We start from the raw sequence: 20,686 nt of genomic DNA on the forward strand, positions 1-20,686 counted from the left end.
ATAAAACACTACATATTAGCTACCATGTATACTCCTCGGGTACGGGTGCACTAAAATCTCAGAATTCACCACCACTATATAATTCATCCGTGTAACCAAAAACCACTTGTACCCCAAAAGCTACTGAAATAAATAAATAAATAAATAAATATTTTCAAAAGATGCCTTTTGGTGAGAAATTTGGGAACTACCATATGGCAGTAATGGTGATAGTCTTTCATGTGTAACAGGTTGATGCTGTGGACACGGTGGTTTCTATACTTCAGGGCATCTTGTCCTCACAATAATCCTGAGACAGAAGCAAGGCAGAGAGTAATAACAAGCTAACTGAGCCTGTAGGAAACCAAGCTATAGGTAGGAAACCACTTTAATAAGAGGGAAATTGAGACTGAGAGGGAAGCAATTGGCCCAAAGGCCAAAGGCAAGTCCAAAAGTACATATATATATATAGATAGATAGATAGATAGATATAGATATAGATATATATACACACACACATATATACATATATATACACACATGTATATATACACACATATATATATGTATCATGATACCTTTATTTTCTGCAAAGACCTAATTGCACTTAGATTTTTCTAAGATAAATAAGGACATGAATTAGTGGTTATCATAGAGGTTTTGTTCTAACAGAAACTGTGTGTTTTTTCTCTCAGAATTGTGTGACTATTTCTGGTGTGTAGAAAATACTACACTGTGGTCTGATATTTTAAGTATATTTCAATGTCATGATATTATATGTCACTTAGACTAGCAAACTTCTAATCATGGTCATGACTAATGTAAACCAAGTAAGCCCCATTTGAGGGATCAATGAATACTCAATAAATGCTAATATTAATTCAAAATGGATTGTTTTGGAAGACAGCATATATGAAGAAATGGAGATATATACTTCTCAAAATTGCTTTGCATTTTGAGCTCAGAATTTCAGATGACTGTGAGGACTAGGATAATCAAATTATTTATACACACCAGCACAGTGATCAATTCATTTAGTCAATTAAGGAAGAAAGAAAAATCAATGTCAGAATCAATGGAAACTAAAATCAAGTATTTTTAAAACATTCTCTTAATCTCTAGACTCTAGCATAGTGCTTGCACAGTGGATGTCTTCCGATAATATCTATTAAATAAAGATCTGTTAAATAAAAAGATTCTATAAAATGAACTACCACATTTTTTACTTTTTAACCTATCACAAATAACCAGTATTTATTTTTTCGATAAATTCCACTATGAGAGCTCTTACTCTGTTGGGGTAAATCTTGGATAGTGTGATAACCTGCTGTTCAGGTTTAGGTAGGCATTCCACTTTCCCTAATGGGAAACATGAAAATAAATCATCACAAGGTCATATTTGCTAAGCCAGAATAAAGTTTATTAACAAATAGTCAAAATGGTTATTTCTCAAAGAGTGATGAAATAGCCTAAAAGACAGAAAGGAGGTCTCCAACTGTACCCAAAGGAGCAAAGAATTAAGAAGATTCATCAAGACTTGGCCCCAGGGATTGGGATGGCCTTAGCTTTGATGTAGGCAGTAGTGAGTGCTGAAGCCCAGATGGTGCGGAGAACATTGGGCAGCCACCTCATGGAACCTGTGCAGACTCCGCTGGTTAACAGCGGGGCTCACAGGGACTCTCACAGCCAGGCTGAACATAAGTGGTCAGGTTGATCCCACTCAGTCCGGGAGTCTGGTAATGGTTGTTGAGCAGCCAGCAAGTTGGCACATAGGTATCAGGCTTGCAGCAGGGTGGGGGGCAGGTGTCACAGCAGATGGGCTGAAGGAGGCTGATCTCATGTGGGCAGGTGCTGGGTAGGCAGACTCCGCAGCGGCAGCTTTTATCAAAGGAGCAGAAGGTGGTGGCAGGGCCAGTGGGGACGCTGCAGGAGCGGAGAGCACAGCAATCCATAGCAATGGGAGGTGGGTTTTTGTTGAGTTGAGAGAAGAAGTCTATTGGTGTCTCGATGCTCCTCTCTTCTGCTCTGGCTCTTATATACCCATCTCCCTGGGCGTCAGCCTATTACTGAGGGTTTTTTCCCCATGTTTCAGTTTATAGCTATTTCCATAAAAACCATCTAATTACTTAAGTGTTTATTACCTAAGATACACTGCTCACCTCATAAAAGAGATTTAGGTTGTTTTGTTGTCAAATTAGGACTATTCACATTGCCAGTGTGTCACTACACAGAAAGCTTCATTCCAGTCTTCAAAGGTACTGGGCCATTATCTTCTAATCATTATACCCTCACTAATAATGGCTCGGTATGCCAGGCATCTGCAAACCTTTCCCACGTCTTTTGTTTACTTTTCAGATGAAGAGGACAAGTAAGCTTTTTGTTTGCTGTTCTACCAGTGACCAAAGGTTCTATGTGATCCTTTAGGCCCTCGGGCTGAAAAAGTGATATAACATTTTAGATTTATTATTTGTGGCTCTAATAAACTGAATGAAGATGAATGGATAGAATCTATAGAGAAATAGATTTTGGTTTTGTGTAAAGAGGCACTTTCTAACAGAGCTGTAACAAATCGTTTGTTCTGCATTACTTTCAAATATGCTCTGAACGATCACTTGGTAAGAACATGCAGATGGGAATGAAGACCTGCATGGGTGACAAAGATGGGCGTCCTTTAAGCTCCGTCCAACTGTGTTATAAATGGAGATTATTTATAACCAAAAAGCTAGTTGTATTGGGCCATTCAGAAGCTAAATGGTGCAGTATTTCCCAGGTTGAGTTCCATGAACACTGGTTCCAAGGGACTTGAAAGTGTTCTCTGGTAAGTAAGTTTGGGAAATGCTGAGTTCTTCATTGTTGGGCCTCTCAGAGCCTTTAATGTGCTAAAATGCTCTATGACTTTTCAATACAGAGATATAGCATATATTTTTCTCCAAACTTACTTGACCATGGACTGCTTTTTGTTTGTTTTCAGAGATTAGCTCTATAGGTCAGTGCTTTATGAAACATACTTGGGGAGATTTAGCAACATCTTACAGCAAGCTTGTTCAACCTGTGGCCCAGAATGGCACTGAATGCACCACAACACAAATTCATAAACTTTCTTAAAACATTATGAGATTTTTTTGTGATTTTTTTTTTCTTTTTTTGCTCATCAGCTGTCATTAGTGTTAGTGTATTTTATGTGTGGCCCAAGACAATTCTTCTTCTTTCAATGTGGCTCAGGGAAGCCAAAACATTGAACACCCCTGTCTTACTTACAGGCTCTGTGGTCCAGAATAGAGACATTTCCAAGTTTCATCTAAACCACTAAAAGTCTAAAAATAAAGTTGTAAAAGTAGATAAAGGTAGAAAATTTAGTATGATGATTTAGAATTACTTTAGAATATGAAAAATACTAAACTGGTAAAACCTTTAGAAATAGCTTACTTAGAAAGGCTTAAAAACACGTACATATTTTCTTGACCCATTTTTTCAGATAAGATGGCTCAAGTTCTAAAGTAGAAAATTGCACAATGCAGAGGAATCAGAAGCCCAATGAGATGCAAATCAACAAGATGTTGGATTAAAAAAATGCTTAGCATGAAACTGCTTTCATTTTAGCCATTTTCTTATTGGAATGATTTTGCAGTTTTGGATTCCTATGCTGGAATTTACATCTCATCTCTCTTAGATATTTACATATCAAAATTAGAATTTACATATAAAATGCTCATTGATTGAACACCTGTTGTATGTTGGGTATCATGCAAAAAGTCGCAATAGGCTCCTGCCCTTACAGGGGTCATAGAGAAGAAGACAGACTCAGAGAAATAAGCCAGCAAACAATAACAAAGGAGTGTACATTTAGATTTTCCAGGTTATGATATGAGAGTTTAGAGGTAGAAGCCATAGACTTCTCCTGAAAAACTTAGGAAGCCCTTCACAAAAAGAGAACATTTGTTTGGATCTTGAAGGGTGAAAAGGAGCTTAGCAGATAGAAATAAATAGTAAGGCTATTTCAGCCATTGAAACAAAATGCCACAGGACACCCATGGTATGGCAAAAAGTGTTGCCGGGTTGAAGCATAGGTTCTGAATCTGTTGGAATGAAGATGGAAAGGTGGGTTAGTGCCACAGTATGAAGAATTTGTACTGTGCTTAGTGTCCTACACTTAGGATTTTGAACTTTATCTTGTAGGCGATGGGCATTATGTTAAGGTTGCTGAACAGGTATGTGACATGACTAGATTTTGGAAAGATGCTGTAGTTTTTGAGGGGAGGCTCACCATGGTTATCATTGCCACTTACTAAGTATTAAGTAATGTGCTGAGTGCTTTGCATGCATTATCTCATACAGTTCTTACAACAACCTTATAATGATGTATGCAATGATATTTTCCTTGCCCTTTGACAGATGAGGAACCTGAGGCATAGAGAGGCTAAGTAGCTAGCGAGTGAGTAGCTGGCATTTGAAGCCAAACAGTATGGCTTCAGACTCCATGGTCTTAATCACTGTGCCAGATTCCCTCCTGCTTTAGGGGTATTGTCTGACTACACTGCAGAAGACCCTCAAGATTAGTTGAGCGTAAGACTGGTAGGAAGGATGAGGCCAGGTCATTGAAGGTCTTGGGACCACAAGGGGAGTTGAGTTTAGAGCTATTTTCTTAGTCAAAAGACTACGCTGTAGAAGGGAGGTAATTTGAAGACAAGGACAATAATTAAGAAACTATTTGGGTGTTCTAGGGGAGTGAGGAGTGTCTTAGAAGATATCACAGTTTTGTGGGAATAGAGAAGAGAGACTTACCGGAGATTTCTTATCACATCATTCAGTTTTTAGGGACCACCCTCTGGGTAGTACATCAGTTTCCACAATAAAATTAATATTTTTGTTTTTAAGGTAATGGGAACACTAATCCTCTGCTAACACTTTGCATGTATGAGATGTATACCATGTGTCAGGCATGGTGCTAAGTATTATTGTGCAACTTCTTCCTCATATCTTACAACCCTTTAAGATCACTGCTGGATACACTATTACTGTACCCATTTCCCAGATGATGAAACCAAGAGTAAGGATATTAAGTAATGATTCTAAAGTCACACTGCTAGTGAATGATGGCTCACCTAATAACAATAGTTGGCACAAAATCAATATTTTTGTGGAATTAAATTTTATATAATTGTAGATTATGCTCATGTACTTTTAAAATTTATTAATGCCCTCAACAAAATGTCTAAGACTATGCTAGGTACTAAGCATAGAGCAATAAACAGGTCAGATAAGGTCCTTGTTGTCAAGTGGGAGAGACAGACAATAAAAAAACTAACAAATGAATAAATAAGAACTCCAGAGAAGTGCCAGGGAGTGTACTAACTTAGTTAGAGTGGTCAGAGTGGCTGGACTATAGTGAAGAGAAGGAGTGTAATAGGAAATGAGGTTACAGAAGGTGGCAGGTGGCAGGCCGTGTAGGATTTTGAAGGAGTGTGATGGGAAATAAGGTTACAGAAGGTGGCAGGTGGCAGGCTGTGTAGGATTTTGAAGGAGTATAATAGGAAATAAGGTTACAGAAGGTGGCAGGTGGCAGGCCGTGTAGGATTTTTTAGTTGTTCTACACAGTTTAGATTTTACTCTAAGGGTGTTGAAATCCACTGGATGACTTAAAGAAGGGAGTGATAAGATGCGATTTATGTTCAAAGGAAAATGAACTGCAGCAGAGCAAAGTGGAAACTGGCACAACTAGAAAGTGTGAGGATAGACAGTTGATGCTAGTTTTTGATGAACTGTTAAGAAGTGGTAGAGTTTGGAAGCCCTTTTGAAAGTGGAGATGATAGGTCATGCTGATTGAGAGGATGTGTGGAGCCAAGGATCATATCTAGGTGTCAGATTTACTCGTAGAAACGGCTGCTGTCTGGGGTGATAGGAAAGGGATTGGAGATGAGTTTAGTTTGGGACCGACAGACAAAACATCCCGAAGCTGTGAGAGGGAGCAGAGCTGGAGGTGCAGATTTGGGAGGCTCCAACATACAGGAAAAATTTTGCTTTCAATGATGTGTGTGGACTAAGAATGAGATAGTCACTTTTATGTGCGTTAGTCATGTTTTGCTGTGAGCCACTTTGTGCCTTACCAATATCCATCTCCCAACAACTCAGTGAATTTCTGGGTGGCTGTTGGGAAACGCCTTCCACAGTGTCACCTCCTGAGTCAGCAGGGATGTTAGGAAGCTTCACACTTTTGGGCCACTCAATTTTCCTAAAGCCTGTTGGAATTCTTCATCCCTTCACAAAAGCAGGATATAGGAACCTTTAAAGTTTGTCATCCTAATAAAAATGTCTGGTAAGTGAAAACATTTGGTCTTCATTTCCTGAACTGCATGATCTTTGAAACTGCCAGTGCATTCCTTTATAGTATAGATTGAAAGAAAGAATGGCTGGTATCAGGGCTGCCATTGACATCAATTTATTCTTTGTTTACTTTGCTATTTGCTGAGCATTCACGCAAAGGATTCTGGGCTTGGGTTAAATGGTGAACTTTGGGAGTGTTTTCCAGTTGCATCAGATTTTTTTTTTTTTTCCAGTTTGTGGTTATAGTCAAGCCTGATATATCTCGTCACCTTATTAGCTTGCACTGAAAATTACCCCCAAATTGAATTTCTTTTAAATGGAAGTAGTGGTGTTTTCCACTTGAGGACATCTGATAGTCTCTGTAGTTGTCATCTGGCAACATGCAGAGCTGATCTCATAGCTTTCAGTCACGTGGCACATGCAACATTCTTGCAAGTGGTTGCTTAGCCAGCTGGCTGGAAGTGTTACCTATTTTTCCTGGGAACCCTAGGCTTTCAGTTTAATTCTTATGTATTATTGTAGGCTGTGGAGTATACAGATAGTAACAGATAATTCTATATGATTAATATATAAAAATATGTGTTAACTAAAATTAATATGTTTAGGAAAATAGACACTCCATAAAATTTGAGTACCTACTATATGCCAGGCACTGGTAAAATAAAATTTTCAGCTGCCTACTATGTGAAATATTAAGATATTTAAACTTACAATATTCTGGAGTAAGCTTTGGAATTTTCATCCTTGGAATTATTTTCTAACAATTGTTGTACTTTATAATTTTATTTTGAATCAGAGACTTTTTTCTCCATTGATTAGATAAATCTGACTACTGTATTGAATTAAATGACTACTGATTTTCCAAAGAGCTCCTGTAGTACTTGAAATTTTTTGAAATTAAGAGACTTAATTGTTATGTATTTAAATAACATGACACTATGGTTTTAAAATATACTTTGAGTTTTTAGCTTATTTTACTAAACATATAGTTGGCTATACGGTAAGGGCAAATTCTCATACAGAATTTTCTGTGTAACAGATTTTTTTAAAAGCGCACTACATGTATCATGTCATTTAATTCTTACCACAGCCCTATGAGGTTGGTATTAAAGCTATCATCTCTTTCATAGCTGAAGGAAACTGAGGCATAGAGCAGTTAAGTAAGTTGCTCAAAGTCAATAGCTGGTAAGTGATGGAATTAAAATCTGAACCAAGGCCACCTGGCTCCAGAGTCTGCATTCTTAGTCACTATACATTAGTTTATAATCTCTCTATTATTGATTATTACATTTTTCAAGAGAAAATATACAACTTGGTTTATTTCAACCTATCTCTGTTGAGCACGTGCTATTTGCTTTGTACTGTGCTAGGAGATTTAAGGCATTCAAGGACAAGCAGGACATGGTGTACTCTTAAATATCTTAGAATTTACTGGGATTCGCAGGGTACACCGGGCTTGAATGCAAGGCAGAGGAGTAGGAAGGCATTCCAGCTGTAGGGAAGAGCAGCAGTAAATGCATAGAAGAAGTGGAAAAGAAAAAATGGTTGTTAGGAAGCCATGAATAGTGCGCGGTGTCTAGAGAACAATTGTGTGAGATAAAAGCAAGATATAGAGTCTTGACCCCAAGATGAGGAGTCTGAACTTGAATTAAGTAGACCCATGGAGAACCACTGGTATATATTTTTCTAAGGCAGGGAAGTTACCTCTTTAACTCCTTCATTTGTAAATATGGCCAATATTGCTATCACATTGATAGGATGTTTAAAGAGTAAATTAAAGAAAGCATTAAAATGTGCAATGCAGTGCCTGGAACATAGTAAGTCCTTAATAAATGATTCTAATAGGTGTGATTGTTGTTACTAAATAAGCAGAGGGAGGCTGGAGTTTTTTCTTCCCCGTCATTTTCAGCTATTCTTTCTCTCCAACAATAGGGAATCTAGGGCTAAATTTGGGAGTTTAGCTTTTAGGTTTCCCATGCCTGGAAAGCCTGCCTGTTGATAGTCTTCATTATAGTTTTTGCAACCAGTGAAGACCCCGCCTCCACAAAGGAAACTGTGCCCCTCTACCTTGCTTTGCTGGAACCCTGTAAGATCACTGGGAAGCAGTGTGCGCTCCTCATGTCCCCTCTACCACATTGCCTTTTTCAGGAGGCAGTCATCACAAATGCCTAGCAGGATTTATTACTCAGAGGGGACTGAAGAAATGCTCTATCTGCTTGAGCATGACCTCTTCCTCATTCTGTCTTTCTCATTACTATCTGTGATTTACATGAAGTGATACAATTTATATTTTGGTACAGTTAGTAATTTCCTCCATAGAATAAGATGTATTGCAACAGCTTGTAATCATAGCTGGTCAGTTTTCCTGAGTGGAAATTTGACATCTGAGTCCATTGGGATGAAAAGAACAGAAAGGAGGACGACAACATGAGAAAAACCTTCCCAAAAATATTAAGTGTGTTTTGATTTTCGAGAGTACACCACGCTTAGTACTGGAGGTAAAGATTTGGAAGGCTCCAACATATAGATGAAAATTGTGCTTACTATGAAGCACTTAGACTGAGAATGAGATGACCGTTTTTGTGTGAACCATTTTATTCAAATGGAATACAACATCACCCTGAGCAATGCTCTTCCTATTTTTAAAGCTATTTTCCACACATGACTATGCTATCCTCTCCATAGCCAAAAGGGCTTTCTGCTCCTGAAGACATACACTTGAATGGAGAAGAGACATAGAAAATAAAATTTATTGAGCACCTGCTATATGCCAGGCATATTACTATTAATAACCTTATTTGTTATTCACAGCAATACTGTGACATATTAGAACCCCCATTTGATATACAAGACAAAAACTGAGCTTCTGAGAAGATTTGTCTAAGGTCACAGTCAGTTAGTGAGTAGATTTGGGATTTTAAACTCAGGTCTTCTGATTCCTTTCTCATCCCACTCTCTGTCCCTTCCTACAGTTAAAAACATCTTTAGAGTGATTAAAGTGTCAACCTATACTCAAATACAATAGCAGTCCCCAGCCTTTTTGACACCAGTGACCGGTTTCATGGAGGACAATTTTTCCACTGACTGTGGGTGGGATGAGGGTGGGATGGTTTTGGGATGAAACTGTCCCACCTCAGACAGATTCTCACAAGGAACTTGCAACCTGGATCCCTCACACGTGCAGTTCACAATAGGCTTTGCACTTCTATGAGAATCTAATGCTGCCGATCTACTGATCTGACAGGAGGCGAATCTCAGGCGGGAATACTTGCTCCTCGGCTGCTCACCTCCTGCTGTGTGATCCAGTTCCTAACAGGCCAGGGACAGGTATCACTCTGCAGCCTGGGGCTTGGGGACCCCTGAGAAACAACATAACAAGTTTGTTTTGCTTAGTACATGTTAACACAGAAAACAAGTGTTTCGTACGACTTCTAGTCCCAGCTTCTGGTTCCCTCTAACTTCTATCCCTGTCTTTTGTGCAGTTCTCTTTCTGTTTGGTCCCTTCTGATCACTAAACCAACAAGCGTTGGAGTAAAGGGCAAAAATGTTAACCTCAGAGTTTCCTGAATTCTATCTCTAGGATTCTATTGTTTTTTTCTCCCTCAACCTCTCCTGAATAGAGAACCTTGAATTTCCTTCTGTTCAGAGTTTTTTGTGGCTGTTGCTGTCAACCTCTGTCATCTCTAACTCTTCTCAAACTTCCTCATGCTTCCTGGCTTCAGTTGCTCTGAAAATCCTGAGTTCTTTCCCTTCTTCTTACCGTAAGGTTATCAGCCCATTAGGATCTTTTTTCCCAGGGTCACAGGTGTCATCTTTTGAACAAGTCAGTACTGTCTTAGAGATAACATAATTGTAGTTCTTTACTCTGGCCCCATTTGGACCAAGATTTCTCTGATCCTTTTGGGAAAATATTTGGTTTGTTTCATTCATGCAACTAAAATAAATAAGATATTAAAAAATTAAGAAAGTAAAATTATTGAAATTTTGTATGTTAAGTATTAACCAATTAAAAGCCAGGAATTTTGATTTTCATGTTGTGTACTGTACCAGTCCTGTTTCTCTATCCCATATTTGTAATGCAAGAACAAAGAAGAAAAAAGAGAACATGCTTAGAAATGAATAGGCCCAACATAGGCTCATAATACTTGGTGCTTTGGATTAGTCTCTCTCAACCTCACAAAACAATTTTACTAAACTCTCAAATCTCCAGTCTTACCCAAGGCTTACATGCTTTAGTTGATGTGATGATTCAACATTTTCTCCCTTCAAGTTTCTCAACATCCCTTTGTGTCTTTGAGCTTTTAAAACTAATTCTGTCTAATGGCATTTAACAGAATAATCATGATGGAGAATAGGTTTCTTAAGTCAGAGTTATGATTTTTGGGATAAGTCAGTCATTAACAAAGGGCCATCTGCAGTCAGGTCTCTGGGCACATCCCACTTTTCATGGAAGGCTTTTGATAGAAAAGGTGGAACTTTCTTAACTACAGAGCTTAATGTTGTTGAGTAATCTTTCTAGTTTCTCAATTGGATTCTATCAGGTCTAAAATGCTGTAATTCTCTGACTGCCATCTCCAAAGCTCAGATATAATTTTTTTCTCATAATCCACTATGGTGATTAATGAAAGGGAGTAAGTGAACATTCTGTACAAATGGCTCACTAAATAATCTGATTTTTCAAAGGCAGTAAGAGTATAACAGTTAGGGTCCCACAGAAGATGAGAACCAAACCCTTTCTTTTTCTATTGAATAAAATTCATACGAATAATTTTTAAGCTGTTCACTAGATAACTGAAAGGATTAAAAGAGGACCCTAAAATACCACAAATGTGGAAACTGAAGAAAGCCCTAGTTTTCCAGGGAAGCTTTAAAGGCCTAGCTTTAAATGCAAGAGGCAAGGAATTAAACCTTAGAGAGGGAGATGTCCTGTAGAGCTGAAACTGTTGTTTTAAGAGAGGACTGGTTGGTCCTGGTGACCCTGGAAAGGAGACAATGAAGCTGGTTCTACAAGTGTTGAGAAAACTGCAAACTGAATTCATGTGCTGCCATGGGCAGGATCTGCACCTGCTGGAGTGAGAAGTGTGACTTGGGGCAATTATCCTGGGATCTGCTTAGCATACAGGAAGCCCCAAATGGAGCAGAAGGAAGGAACAAATCCTGCCTTCCTATTCCAGCTTTGCAGTTTTCCTCTGTCACCCCCTAGTGGAAAAGCCTAACAGAACCGCAGTCAAAGCCACAGTGTGTTTTGCAGAGTACAGAAGGGAGGCCTTGGAGCCGAGAAATAGAAACGTAATGGGCACAAAGAGGAACTTATCCTGAAGCCCACAGCTGCCCAAAGAGATATCCTTGGATCTACTGAATCTCCCAACACCAATCTTTACTTCCAATTCCTTAACTTCATGGTCTCATCAAGAATTTTGGGATCAGAGTTGGGTTTGTATTTCTGTTTTTTACTTATGAATAAACTATTGAACCGCCTTTAGGTTTGATTTCCTCATCTACAAAGGTAATGTAACAGTATCTATTTTACAGGATTGATGTAAGTGTTCAATGAAATTAGGTTAATATGAAGCTTACTTAGCTTGGGGTGTAGCATATGGCATAGCCCCCAAACTTTTTGGCACGAGGGACCGGCTTCATGGAAGACAATTTTTCCATGGAGCAGGGAGGTGGGTAGGGATGGTTCAGGATGATTCAAGTGCGTTACATTTATTGTGCACTTTATTTCTATTATTATTATAGTGTAATATAGAATGAGATAATTATACAACTCGCCGTAATGTAGAATTGATGGGAGCCCTGAGCTTGTTTTCCTGCAACTAGACGGTCACACCTGCGAGTGATAGGAGACGGTGACACATCATCAGGAATTAGAGTCTTATAAGGAGCCCACAGCCTAGATCCCTCACATGCATGGTTCACAACAGGGTTTGCGCTTCTGTGAGAATGTAACGCCACCGCTGATCTGACAGGAGACAGAGCTCAAGCAGTACTGCTTCTGGCCGGTGGCTCACCTCCTGCTGTGCTGCCTGGTTCCTAATAGGCCACAACTGGTACCAGTCCACTGCCCAGGGGTTGGGGGCCCCTGCCTTAATAGATTGCTCCTGTGCACATCCAGCCTTATAGTTTGGTGGGTAGATAACACCCAGCTAAGCATGAGAAGCTCAGGTTGCACAGTCATTCCATTTTTTCCAGTTCTTGCCCACTAGCAAGCCGGAAGTAGTTTATCAAAAGGACAGTAGTTATTTTCAGAGGAGGGCATGGATTTTCTCCAAAACCTTATAAGTCTGACCTGTAATTCTTCTATTGATGCTTGCCAGAGGCTACATACAGTGAGCATGTGTTTTCCATAGACACTTCAAATATGGTTGGATGTGCTGGCTTATAAGGCTCAAATGAAATAGCAGCTTGAATTGTAGCTGGGACTTTTCTTTTCTTTCTTCTTCTTCTTTTTTTTAATGGAGTCTTGCTCTGTCACCCAGGCTGGAGTGCAGAGGAGTGATCTGGGCTCACTGCAAGCTCTGCCTCCCAGGTTCAAGCAATTCTCCTGCCTCAGCCTCTCAAGTAGCTGGGATTACAAGTGCGTGCCACCACGCCCATAGCTGGGACTTTTCTTTAGAGCCTTCTCTTGCTCTTGTCCCCCCTAAAACCTAGCAGCATTTTGAGTTATTCATTAAGTGGGTTGAAATAACAAACTCATATATGGTATATGTTGACCCCAAAATACAAAAATGCCCACCGAGAGTTGTGCCTTTTTAGCTGAAGTTAGCTTAAAATATATATCTTTCACCTTGGAAAGGATGTATCAGTGTGTTCCAGACAATTGGACTCCAAGAAACTTCATTGAGGAGGTGAGCTTTTTAATTTTGTAGAGTTTATTTCTTGCCCTGGAGTTCATTAATGTTTTACCAAGTCCTCTAAGGTACTTGTTACTTCCTGCTCGTCACATGTAACCAGCATGATGTCATTGATATAGTGGACTGTTATGATGTTGTATGGAAAGTCAAGATGATTAATACCATGAGTATATTAGGACAGAGAGCAGGATAGTTGACATAGCCCTGAGGCAATGCTTGGAAGGTTACTGTTGGCCATGCCAGGTCAAAGAAAAGTACTTCTGGTTGCCCTGATACAGAGAAAAATGCATTTTCTTGTCAATAGCTGCATACCAGGTGCCAGGGGCTGTCTTAATTTGCTCCATTCAAGACACAACATTTGGAACATCATCTCCAGTTGAGGTCACCACCTGAATTCATTTAAAACAATAATACATAATTGTTTGGTTATACTCCAGGGTTTATCTGCTTTGTCCACGGGATAAACAAGCTCAATGGGGAGATGGTAGGTATCACAACCCAGCTTTTTCCAAGTCTCTGATAATGGCACCCATCTTCAAAATTTTCCCATCAATATAGTATTATTTTTTATTTACTATTCTTGTATCAAGGGAAACTTCTGGGGGCTTCAACTTGGTTCTTTTTACCAAATGAGCTTTATTCCTCAGTGCCAATGTGGGGATTCTGCCAGCTGTCAAGCATGATTATTCCAATTATACATTCACAAATTGGGGAATTGTTCTGCAGGCCCACTGGGTCCACTGTGATTCAAATGTAGACCAAGATTCTAACTATCATCTGGCCATCAAAAGTCACCACTTTTTTTTGGAGGACCAGTGGCATTTGGGTCTCTAGAAATTAGTGTCAACTTAATGTCTAATAGTTCCTGTAATTGGCAGAATTTCAGGCTCCAAGGCCTCTGAGCCCTTGTGTCATGACCCAAGGTCATGTACCTTCAACCCTAGGGTCAGTAGCTGCTTCCTGTAGTTGCTACTTCCATGTTCAAATAATTGGCATGGATTTTGTCTCCTCACTACATGCTGACTAATGGAAAAGTTGTTACCAGGAGTGGTCCTGGAAAGTAGACCTTCATAGATGGGACTTGGGGATGTTATGTAGCATGTCTGCTATGTAACAAAAGGGACATTTCAAATGTAATTAAGGTTACTAATCAGTTGACTTCAAGATAGTGACAATATCCTGAATTATCCAGGTGCGTCCAATTTAATTATATGTGCCCTTAAAAGCAGAACATTTTTTTTTCCCAGCTGAGAGCAGAAGAGGACATTGGAGAGGGAAGTGGGGGTAGGGTAGGAAATCAGAGAGATTCAAAGTATAACATGAACTTGACCTACCACTGCTGGTTTGAAGATGGAGGGGACTATATGAAAACATGAGAAGGAAATGAATCCTGCCAATAAAACAATTCCTGGAAGAAGACTGAGCCTCAGATGAGAACCAGCTGATACTTTGGTTTTACTCCCATAAGACCAAGAGCAAAGAATCTCGCCATGCCCTGCTGTACTCCTGACCCACAAAATCTGTGAGATAATACATTTGTGTTATTTTAGATTGCCAATTTTGTGGTAATTTGTTAGAGGAGCAATTGGAAACTAATACAATCCCCTGAACATCTAAGTATAGATATCAGCCAACATTTTAATAGGCTTCCCCTTAATTTCATTCCAAGGATACCATAATAAACTAACTACTGACAGAACCCTGTGGGTCAAAGCATTCTGGCTACCACTATATCTCTGTTTCTTTTTACAGTGAATGTACAGTTGTCTCTCAGTGTACTGGGTGGGGGGAATTGGTTCCAGGCCTCCTGCATATACAAAATCTGCACATATTCAAGTCTCACAGTCAGCCCTGTGGAGTGTTTATGAAAAGTTGGTCCTCCATATATGCAAATTTTGCGTCTTGAGAATACTGTATTTCAATCAGTGTTTGGTTGAAAAAAATCTGCGTGTAAGTGGACCCATGCAATTCAAACAGGCCAACTGCACTTACTTTTACTTTGGTAGTCAAGTTTTGTGGCTTAGCTTCCAGTGCTCTGAGATCCTATTTTCTCTACTGAAATCAAAGAGAGGGAGTATCTCCACCATCATATCTAGGCTACTGCAAGAGTCTCTCATGAATATAAAAGCCTTGAGTGAAGGCAGTTTTCTCTGGGACCTTTGGAAAGTTACTTGGCGATGCGTATGTGTGCAGTGTCACATGATAAATCGTCTCCAAAATTCCTATCTCCTTAAGTCTTTGATTCCTTTCCTTTACATTATGTCAAAAAAGTCCTGACACGTGAGCGTCAGTAAACATAGGCCATTGTTGATTTCAAGTTTAAACCAACAAATCAAATAATTCTTTGTACAGAAATTTTACATCCAGAATCTTTAAGTGTAATCACATCATTTAGGCATTCCTCATAAGCAACTTCCCTAAGTGAGATTATTAGAGTGTCATATTCCATCTTCTTTGGTTTACTACCCCAAAAATACACTTACACATATTCCTCAGGTTTCTGCTAATATATAATAATACAATAATGCTTTTTAAAAATACACTTTATTTCCAGAGTAGTTTTGAGTTCACAGCAAAATCAAGCACACAGGTTTCCTATATACCCCCTGTTTTCACACATATGTAGCTTCCCCATTATCAACATCTCCCGCTAGAGTGATACATTTTTTTACAATTGATAAATCTACATTGACACATAATCATCCAGAGTCCATAGTTTTCATTTGGGTTCACTTTTGTTGTTCATTTTACGGGTTTGGATAAATACATGATTTGTACCCACCTTATAGTATCATACAGAATAGTTTCACTGCCCTAAAATCCTTTTTTGTTGTTCCTATTCCACCCCTTCTACCCCTAACCCCTGGCAACCACTCATTTTTTTAGTCTCCATAGTTTTACTTTTTTCAGAATGTCATATACTTGGAGTCATACAGTATTTAGCCTTTTCAAATGGCTTCTTTCATTTAGTCATATGCATTTAAATCTCATCTATGTCTTTTCATGGCTTGATAACTCATTTCTTTTCAGCACTAAATAGTATTTCATTGTCTGGATGTACCACAGTTTATCCATTCTCCTACTGAAGGGCATCTTGGTTGTTTTCAAGTTTGGGCAATTATGAATAAAGCTACTTTAAACATCCATATGCGGGTTTTTGAGTGGACATATGTTTTCAACTTTTTAAGGTATATACCAAGTTGTATGATTGCTGGATTGTATGGTAAGAATATGTTTAGTTTGGTAAGAAACTGTCAAACTGTCTTCCAAAGTGGCTGTACCATTTTCCATTCCCACCAGCAATGAATGAGAGTTCCTATTGCTCCATATTCTTGTCAGCATTTGGTGTTGTCAGTATTCTGGATTTTGGCCTATTGCATGTTTTTTCATGTATGAGCTATTTTTCCTGGATCATACATCATATTTGCCCTATGGAACATCTGAAATGTGATCAGAAATACAGGACTAGTAGGAAAAAGTTATAGTTATGGTGGCTATTCAGCACAATAGGCATTCCATATAAGTACATTTCCTAATTGAGTTTATTAGAGGATTTTCCAGCAGTGGACAGCTGTTCTCATCAGACTCATCAGGAGGGAAATCTATTTTTACTGGTAAAGGAGGCTCAGAATGACTTGGAGATTCAAGATCCTCAGCCCCCTTTGAGTTCAGACAGAAATCCTTATGCCAGGTTTCAATTCTAAAACTTCTTCCTTGTCAGTTCCCTAACTTTCACATGACAGTCTTGTTGAAGCTGTGAATTCAACTTACCTTTCAATTATGCAACTCACACAATTAAATTTAGTTAGTGTTTAATATAGGGCAGTATCAGTCCTGTGGCTATAACAAACAAGTGATTATTTTAGGGCTGCTGCTGAATCTTTTCTGGATCTCTGATTATGACCTGACCTGAGATATTAAGGTCTTGAATTTGCCATTTTTCTTTCTGAAAGCACGCAGTTCACTCAGAAGACATCCTTCACCACAATGCTTATAATCATCACGACTGTCTTAATAGTCAAGAGCAGCAGCAACTTGAGCCCCCAAGCCACTTATTTTAATAGGTGCTTTATTTAAACAACCAAAGTAATAATGGTGATGTTATTGCATGCAATGCATTTCATTTTTTATTGGCAAGGAGTTTAACACTGGGTTCAAGCTCAGGGACTTTACCAAAGCAATCCCCAAGTCCCATCTATGAAGGTCTACTTTCCAGGACCACTCCTGGTAACAACTTTTCTATCAGTCAGCATCTAGCGAGGAGACAAAATCCATGCCAATTATTTGAACATGGAAGTAGCAACTACAGGAAGCAGCTACTGACCCTAGGGTTGAAGGAACAAGGAAGAGTTAGGAGTTATTAAAATGTATAAGTTTAGAGGCTGGGTCCTGCAGAACTGACAGTCATATTTTTTCTTGACATGTTCTGATGTCTCTGAACTTGGAGGATAGTCCCAGTGGACCTGACTCGGAACTCTGAGGATGGGGTGCTGGCTGGCTGGAGCAAGGCCTAATATGGAAAGCTGGAAAAGCAACAATGTGGCTTGCAGATTTCATTGCTAACATCATAAAGCTGAGTATAATAGGGAGTTCTGAGACCACAACTTAACCAGCAGCACAGAGTAACTTATTCTGAAGCCCACAGTCTCTCAAATAGCCGTCCTTAAATCTTATAAACTTTCCCACACGCTCCTTTATATCTATTTTCTTAATTTCATTCTCTCCATAAATTTTGGAGTCAGAGTTGCATTCAGATTTCAGTTTTGTTTCTAAACTTATGAGCTATGTGACTGTAAACAAGCTATTTAACTTCTTTTAGACTTACTTATTTACAAGCCAGGATCACAATATCTATTTCACAGGATCGATATAGATGTTATGTGAAGCAAAGTTCGCATGATGTGTACTTGGCACATGCACAGCATATGGTACTAATAAGGCCACGCTGGTTCACCTCCTTTCCCTTCAGGTGTGTCTTCTCCATCACTCTTCCTCCTTTTCTTTCAGCCTCTTGTACCTAGCCTTTTTCACTGTGTCTTCTTTCTGTCTTTTCTCCTATATTTTGTTCTCTTCTCCCCCTTTTCATTCTTGTCTCCATCCTTTAGTACCTTAATTCATCTTGCTTCATCCTTTTCATTGTCCACCTACCCTTACATGGCCAATGATCCTCAATAAAAGAAAGGCTCTCACGTTTGCTTTGGACTTGGAAATATGTGTCTTTTTACCATTACTTAACTGTTTAGTGCACCTTATGTCTTCTTTGGTGTCATACATAGGAAATTGCCATTTTGAGAGCTTACTGCAGTTTATTGCATAGTGTAATGGAGTGCAGTAGCATGATCTCAGCTCACTGAAACCTCCACCTCCCGGGTTCAAGCAATTCTCCTGCCTCAGCCTCCCAAGTAGCTGGGACTACAGGCATGCACCACCACGCCCAGCTAATTTTTTTTTTTTTTTTTGTATTTTTAGTAGAGACAGGGTTTCACCATGTTGCCCAGGCTGGTCTCAAACTCGTGAGCTCAGGTAATCCGCCCACTTCAGCCTCCCAAATTGCTAGGATTACAAGTGTGAAACACTGCTCCTGGCCTCAAGTAGACATTCTTGAATTATAAGCAGTTAAACCAGGTTATGTACAAGTGAAAACAAAGACAATGGTTTCTTTGCCTAGTATATAATATTTATGAAGAAATGACAGAAGACATTGTATCACAGATATAACTGAAATATCCAGCAGGCAAGATCATTATGATCCAAAAACCAAGGGATGGATCAGATGTTAAAACGTGGAAAGTCCAGCCTACTTCTTAGAAGCTGAATGTTGGGTGATGAGCTTCCATTCTCTCTGGTGACACTTGAGGAATGTCACTTGGCTGTAATTTGGTGTCTTTGATGTTGCAAAAAATTTTAGGTAAACAAGATAAAATAGATTATAAAGCATGGAAACATTAGACTTGTGGACAGTTCTCATGGATAAATTCCACAACATGTCATTAATTTTTAATCCTGCAGAAATATCAGAAATAGTATATCCCAAGCAAATTGATGATCAGCAGGTGGCTTTGTAGCATTTCTGTGTCCCCAGTGAAGCGTCAAGGTATCCACTGTAGAATGGAATCAGATAGAATTGTGAGCTCATATACTTAGTAGTCTCCATCACAGGTAATGCAAAGTCTGAGAGCTTGTTAGTGGTCCAGGGGTGGTCAAAGGATGAACAGTTCAGAGACACTGTGACCTAGGCAACTGAAAATAAGCAAACTGGCTTTCAGCAAGTGGGCTCACAGCAGCAGACTGGGCGGCAGCAGGACTGTCCACAGTAGGACGGGCGGCAGCAGGAGGCTTGGGCATGGTGCAGTTGGCAGCAGGATGGGGGCGTGCAGCTCACCACACAGCAGGGGGGCAGGTAGGTGCCCTCCACACGACTGTCTGGGCGGCACCACCTGATACGGGTGCTCACAGCTCCACTGCTGCCCTCCTGGCCATAGCTGATGCCACCACCAATGCCACAGCCAGTTCCGCAGGAGCTGGTCTGGCAACAGCTTGGCTGGCAGCAGCTGGTCTCACAGCAGCTTGGCTGACAGCAGCTGGAGCTGCAGGTCTCACTGGTTGAGAAGCTGGGAAATCCGCAGAAGCTGGTCTGGCAGCTGCGTGGCTGGCAGCAGCTGGTCTCACAGCAGCTTGGCTGGCAGCAGCTGGAGCCGCAGGTCCCACTGGTGGAGAAGCTGGGATATCCACAGAAGCTGGTCTGGCAGCAGGTCATGGCGTTGGGAGTTGGGTTGAGAGTTAGGTTGCTTGGAGGAGTTTCTGAGTTTTGGTGGTGACTTCCACGTTGGCCCTTTTATATATCTGAACCAGCTGCTGTTTACAAAATTGTTAACATATTTTCTTTGTTTTTGTTTAAATTTGTTTCTCAGTGGATCTCTGATTGGCTTACGTTGGAATACTTATGACACATTATGAGCAATAGTTTAGAAATTACTCTGTTTTATAGTTTCTTCTGGACTCCTCATATCAGTCCTTTGCTCTTTGGAATATGTTTGTGGTTTCCCATGTTCAAAGAGTCCTTCCATTTTAGTCCAAAAGAATGCTCTCATTTTACATAATAGTTATTCCATGTGACAATCTATCCAGACCTCTAAGGCTAAGAGTAATAATTGTGCTGTTATATTTAACTATTATTTTTTTCCTTCTAGATATATAGACTACATTCTATTGAATTTTGGATATCTGGATATCTACTAACTGAAGGAGTACCTTTGGTCAGACATAATTTGCAGATTTCACCTTTTTTTGTTCCAATGTCCTATTGAATTACTGATTATAGTTCCTTTGATTTCAACCAATTTGGAATGTGTGAATATTATTCCTGTTCCAGACCAGAAATCTGTTCTTGGGTACCAAACTGACATAGTATTTAGGAAGGTATCCAGCAGAGTCCTTAGTTTGTGGTAGAACCTTAATAAATGTTTATTGAATAGGTGGAGTAAAAGGCATGATTCGTGGATATCAATGCCACTCACACATGATTAAAG

At 39.6% G+C, this 20,686-nt stretch overlaps 2 protein-coding genes across 2 annotated transcripts; both read right to left on the reverse strand.

The window, feature by feature from the left end:
- Nucleotides 1-1,377: 1,377 nt before the first annotated feature.
- On the reverse strand, nt 1,378-1,988 carry LOC129017678 (keratin-associated protein 3-1). Its single transcript, XM_054458290.1, has one exon. It carries the CDS (start codon nt 1,929-1,931, stop codon nt 1,635-1,637), a length of 297 nt encoding a protein of 98 aa, XP_054314265.1. The 5' UTR covers nt 1,932-1,988; the 3' UTR covers nt 1,378-1,634.
- Nucleotides 1,989-16,655: 14,667 nt separating this feature from the next.
- On the reverse strand, nt 16,656-19,967 carry LOC129017645 (keratin-associated protein 1-5). Its single transcript, XM_063657083.1, has one exon. It carries the CDS (start codon nt 19,912-19,914, stop codon nt 19,420-19,422), a length of 495 nt encoding a protein of 164 aa, XP_063513153.1. The 5' UTR covers nt 19,915-19,967; the 3' UTR covers nt 16,656-19,419.
- Between the last annotated feature and the right edge of the window lie 719 nt (nt 19,968-20,686).

The sequence above is a fragment of the Pongo pygmaeus genome, chromosome 19, assembly GCF_028885625.2.
Source record: "Pongo pygmaeus isolate AG05252 chromosome 19, NHGRI_mPonPyg2-v2.0_pri, whole genome shotgun sequence".
Taxonomy (NCBI): Eukaryota; Metazoa; Chordata; class Mammalia; order Primates; family Hominidae; genus Pongo; species Pongo pygmaeus.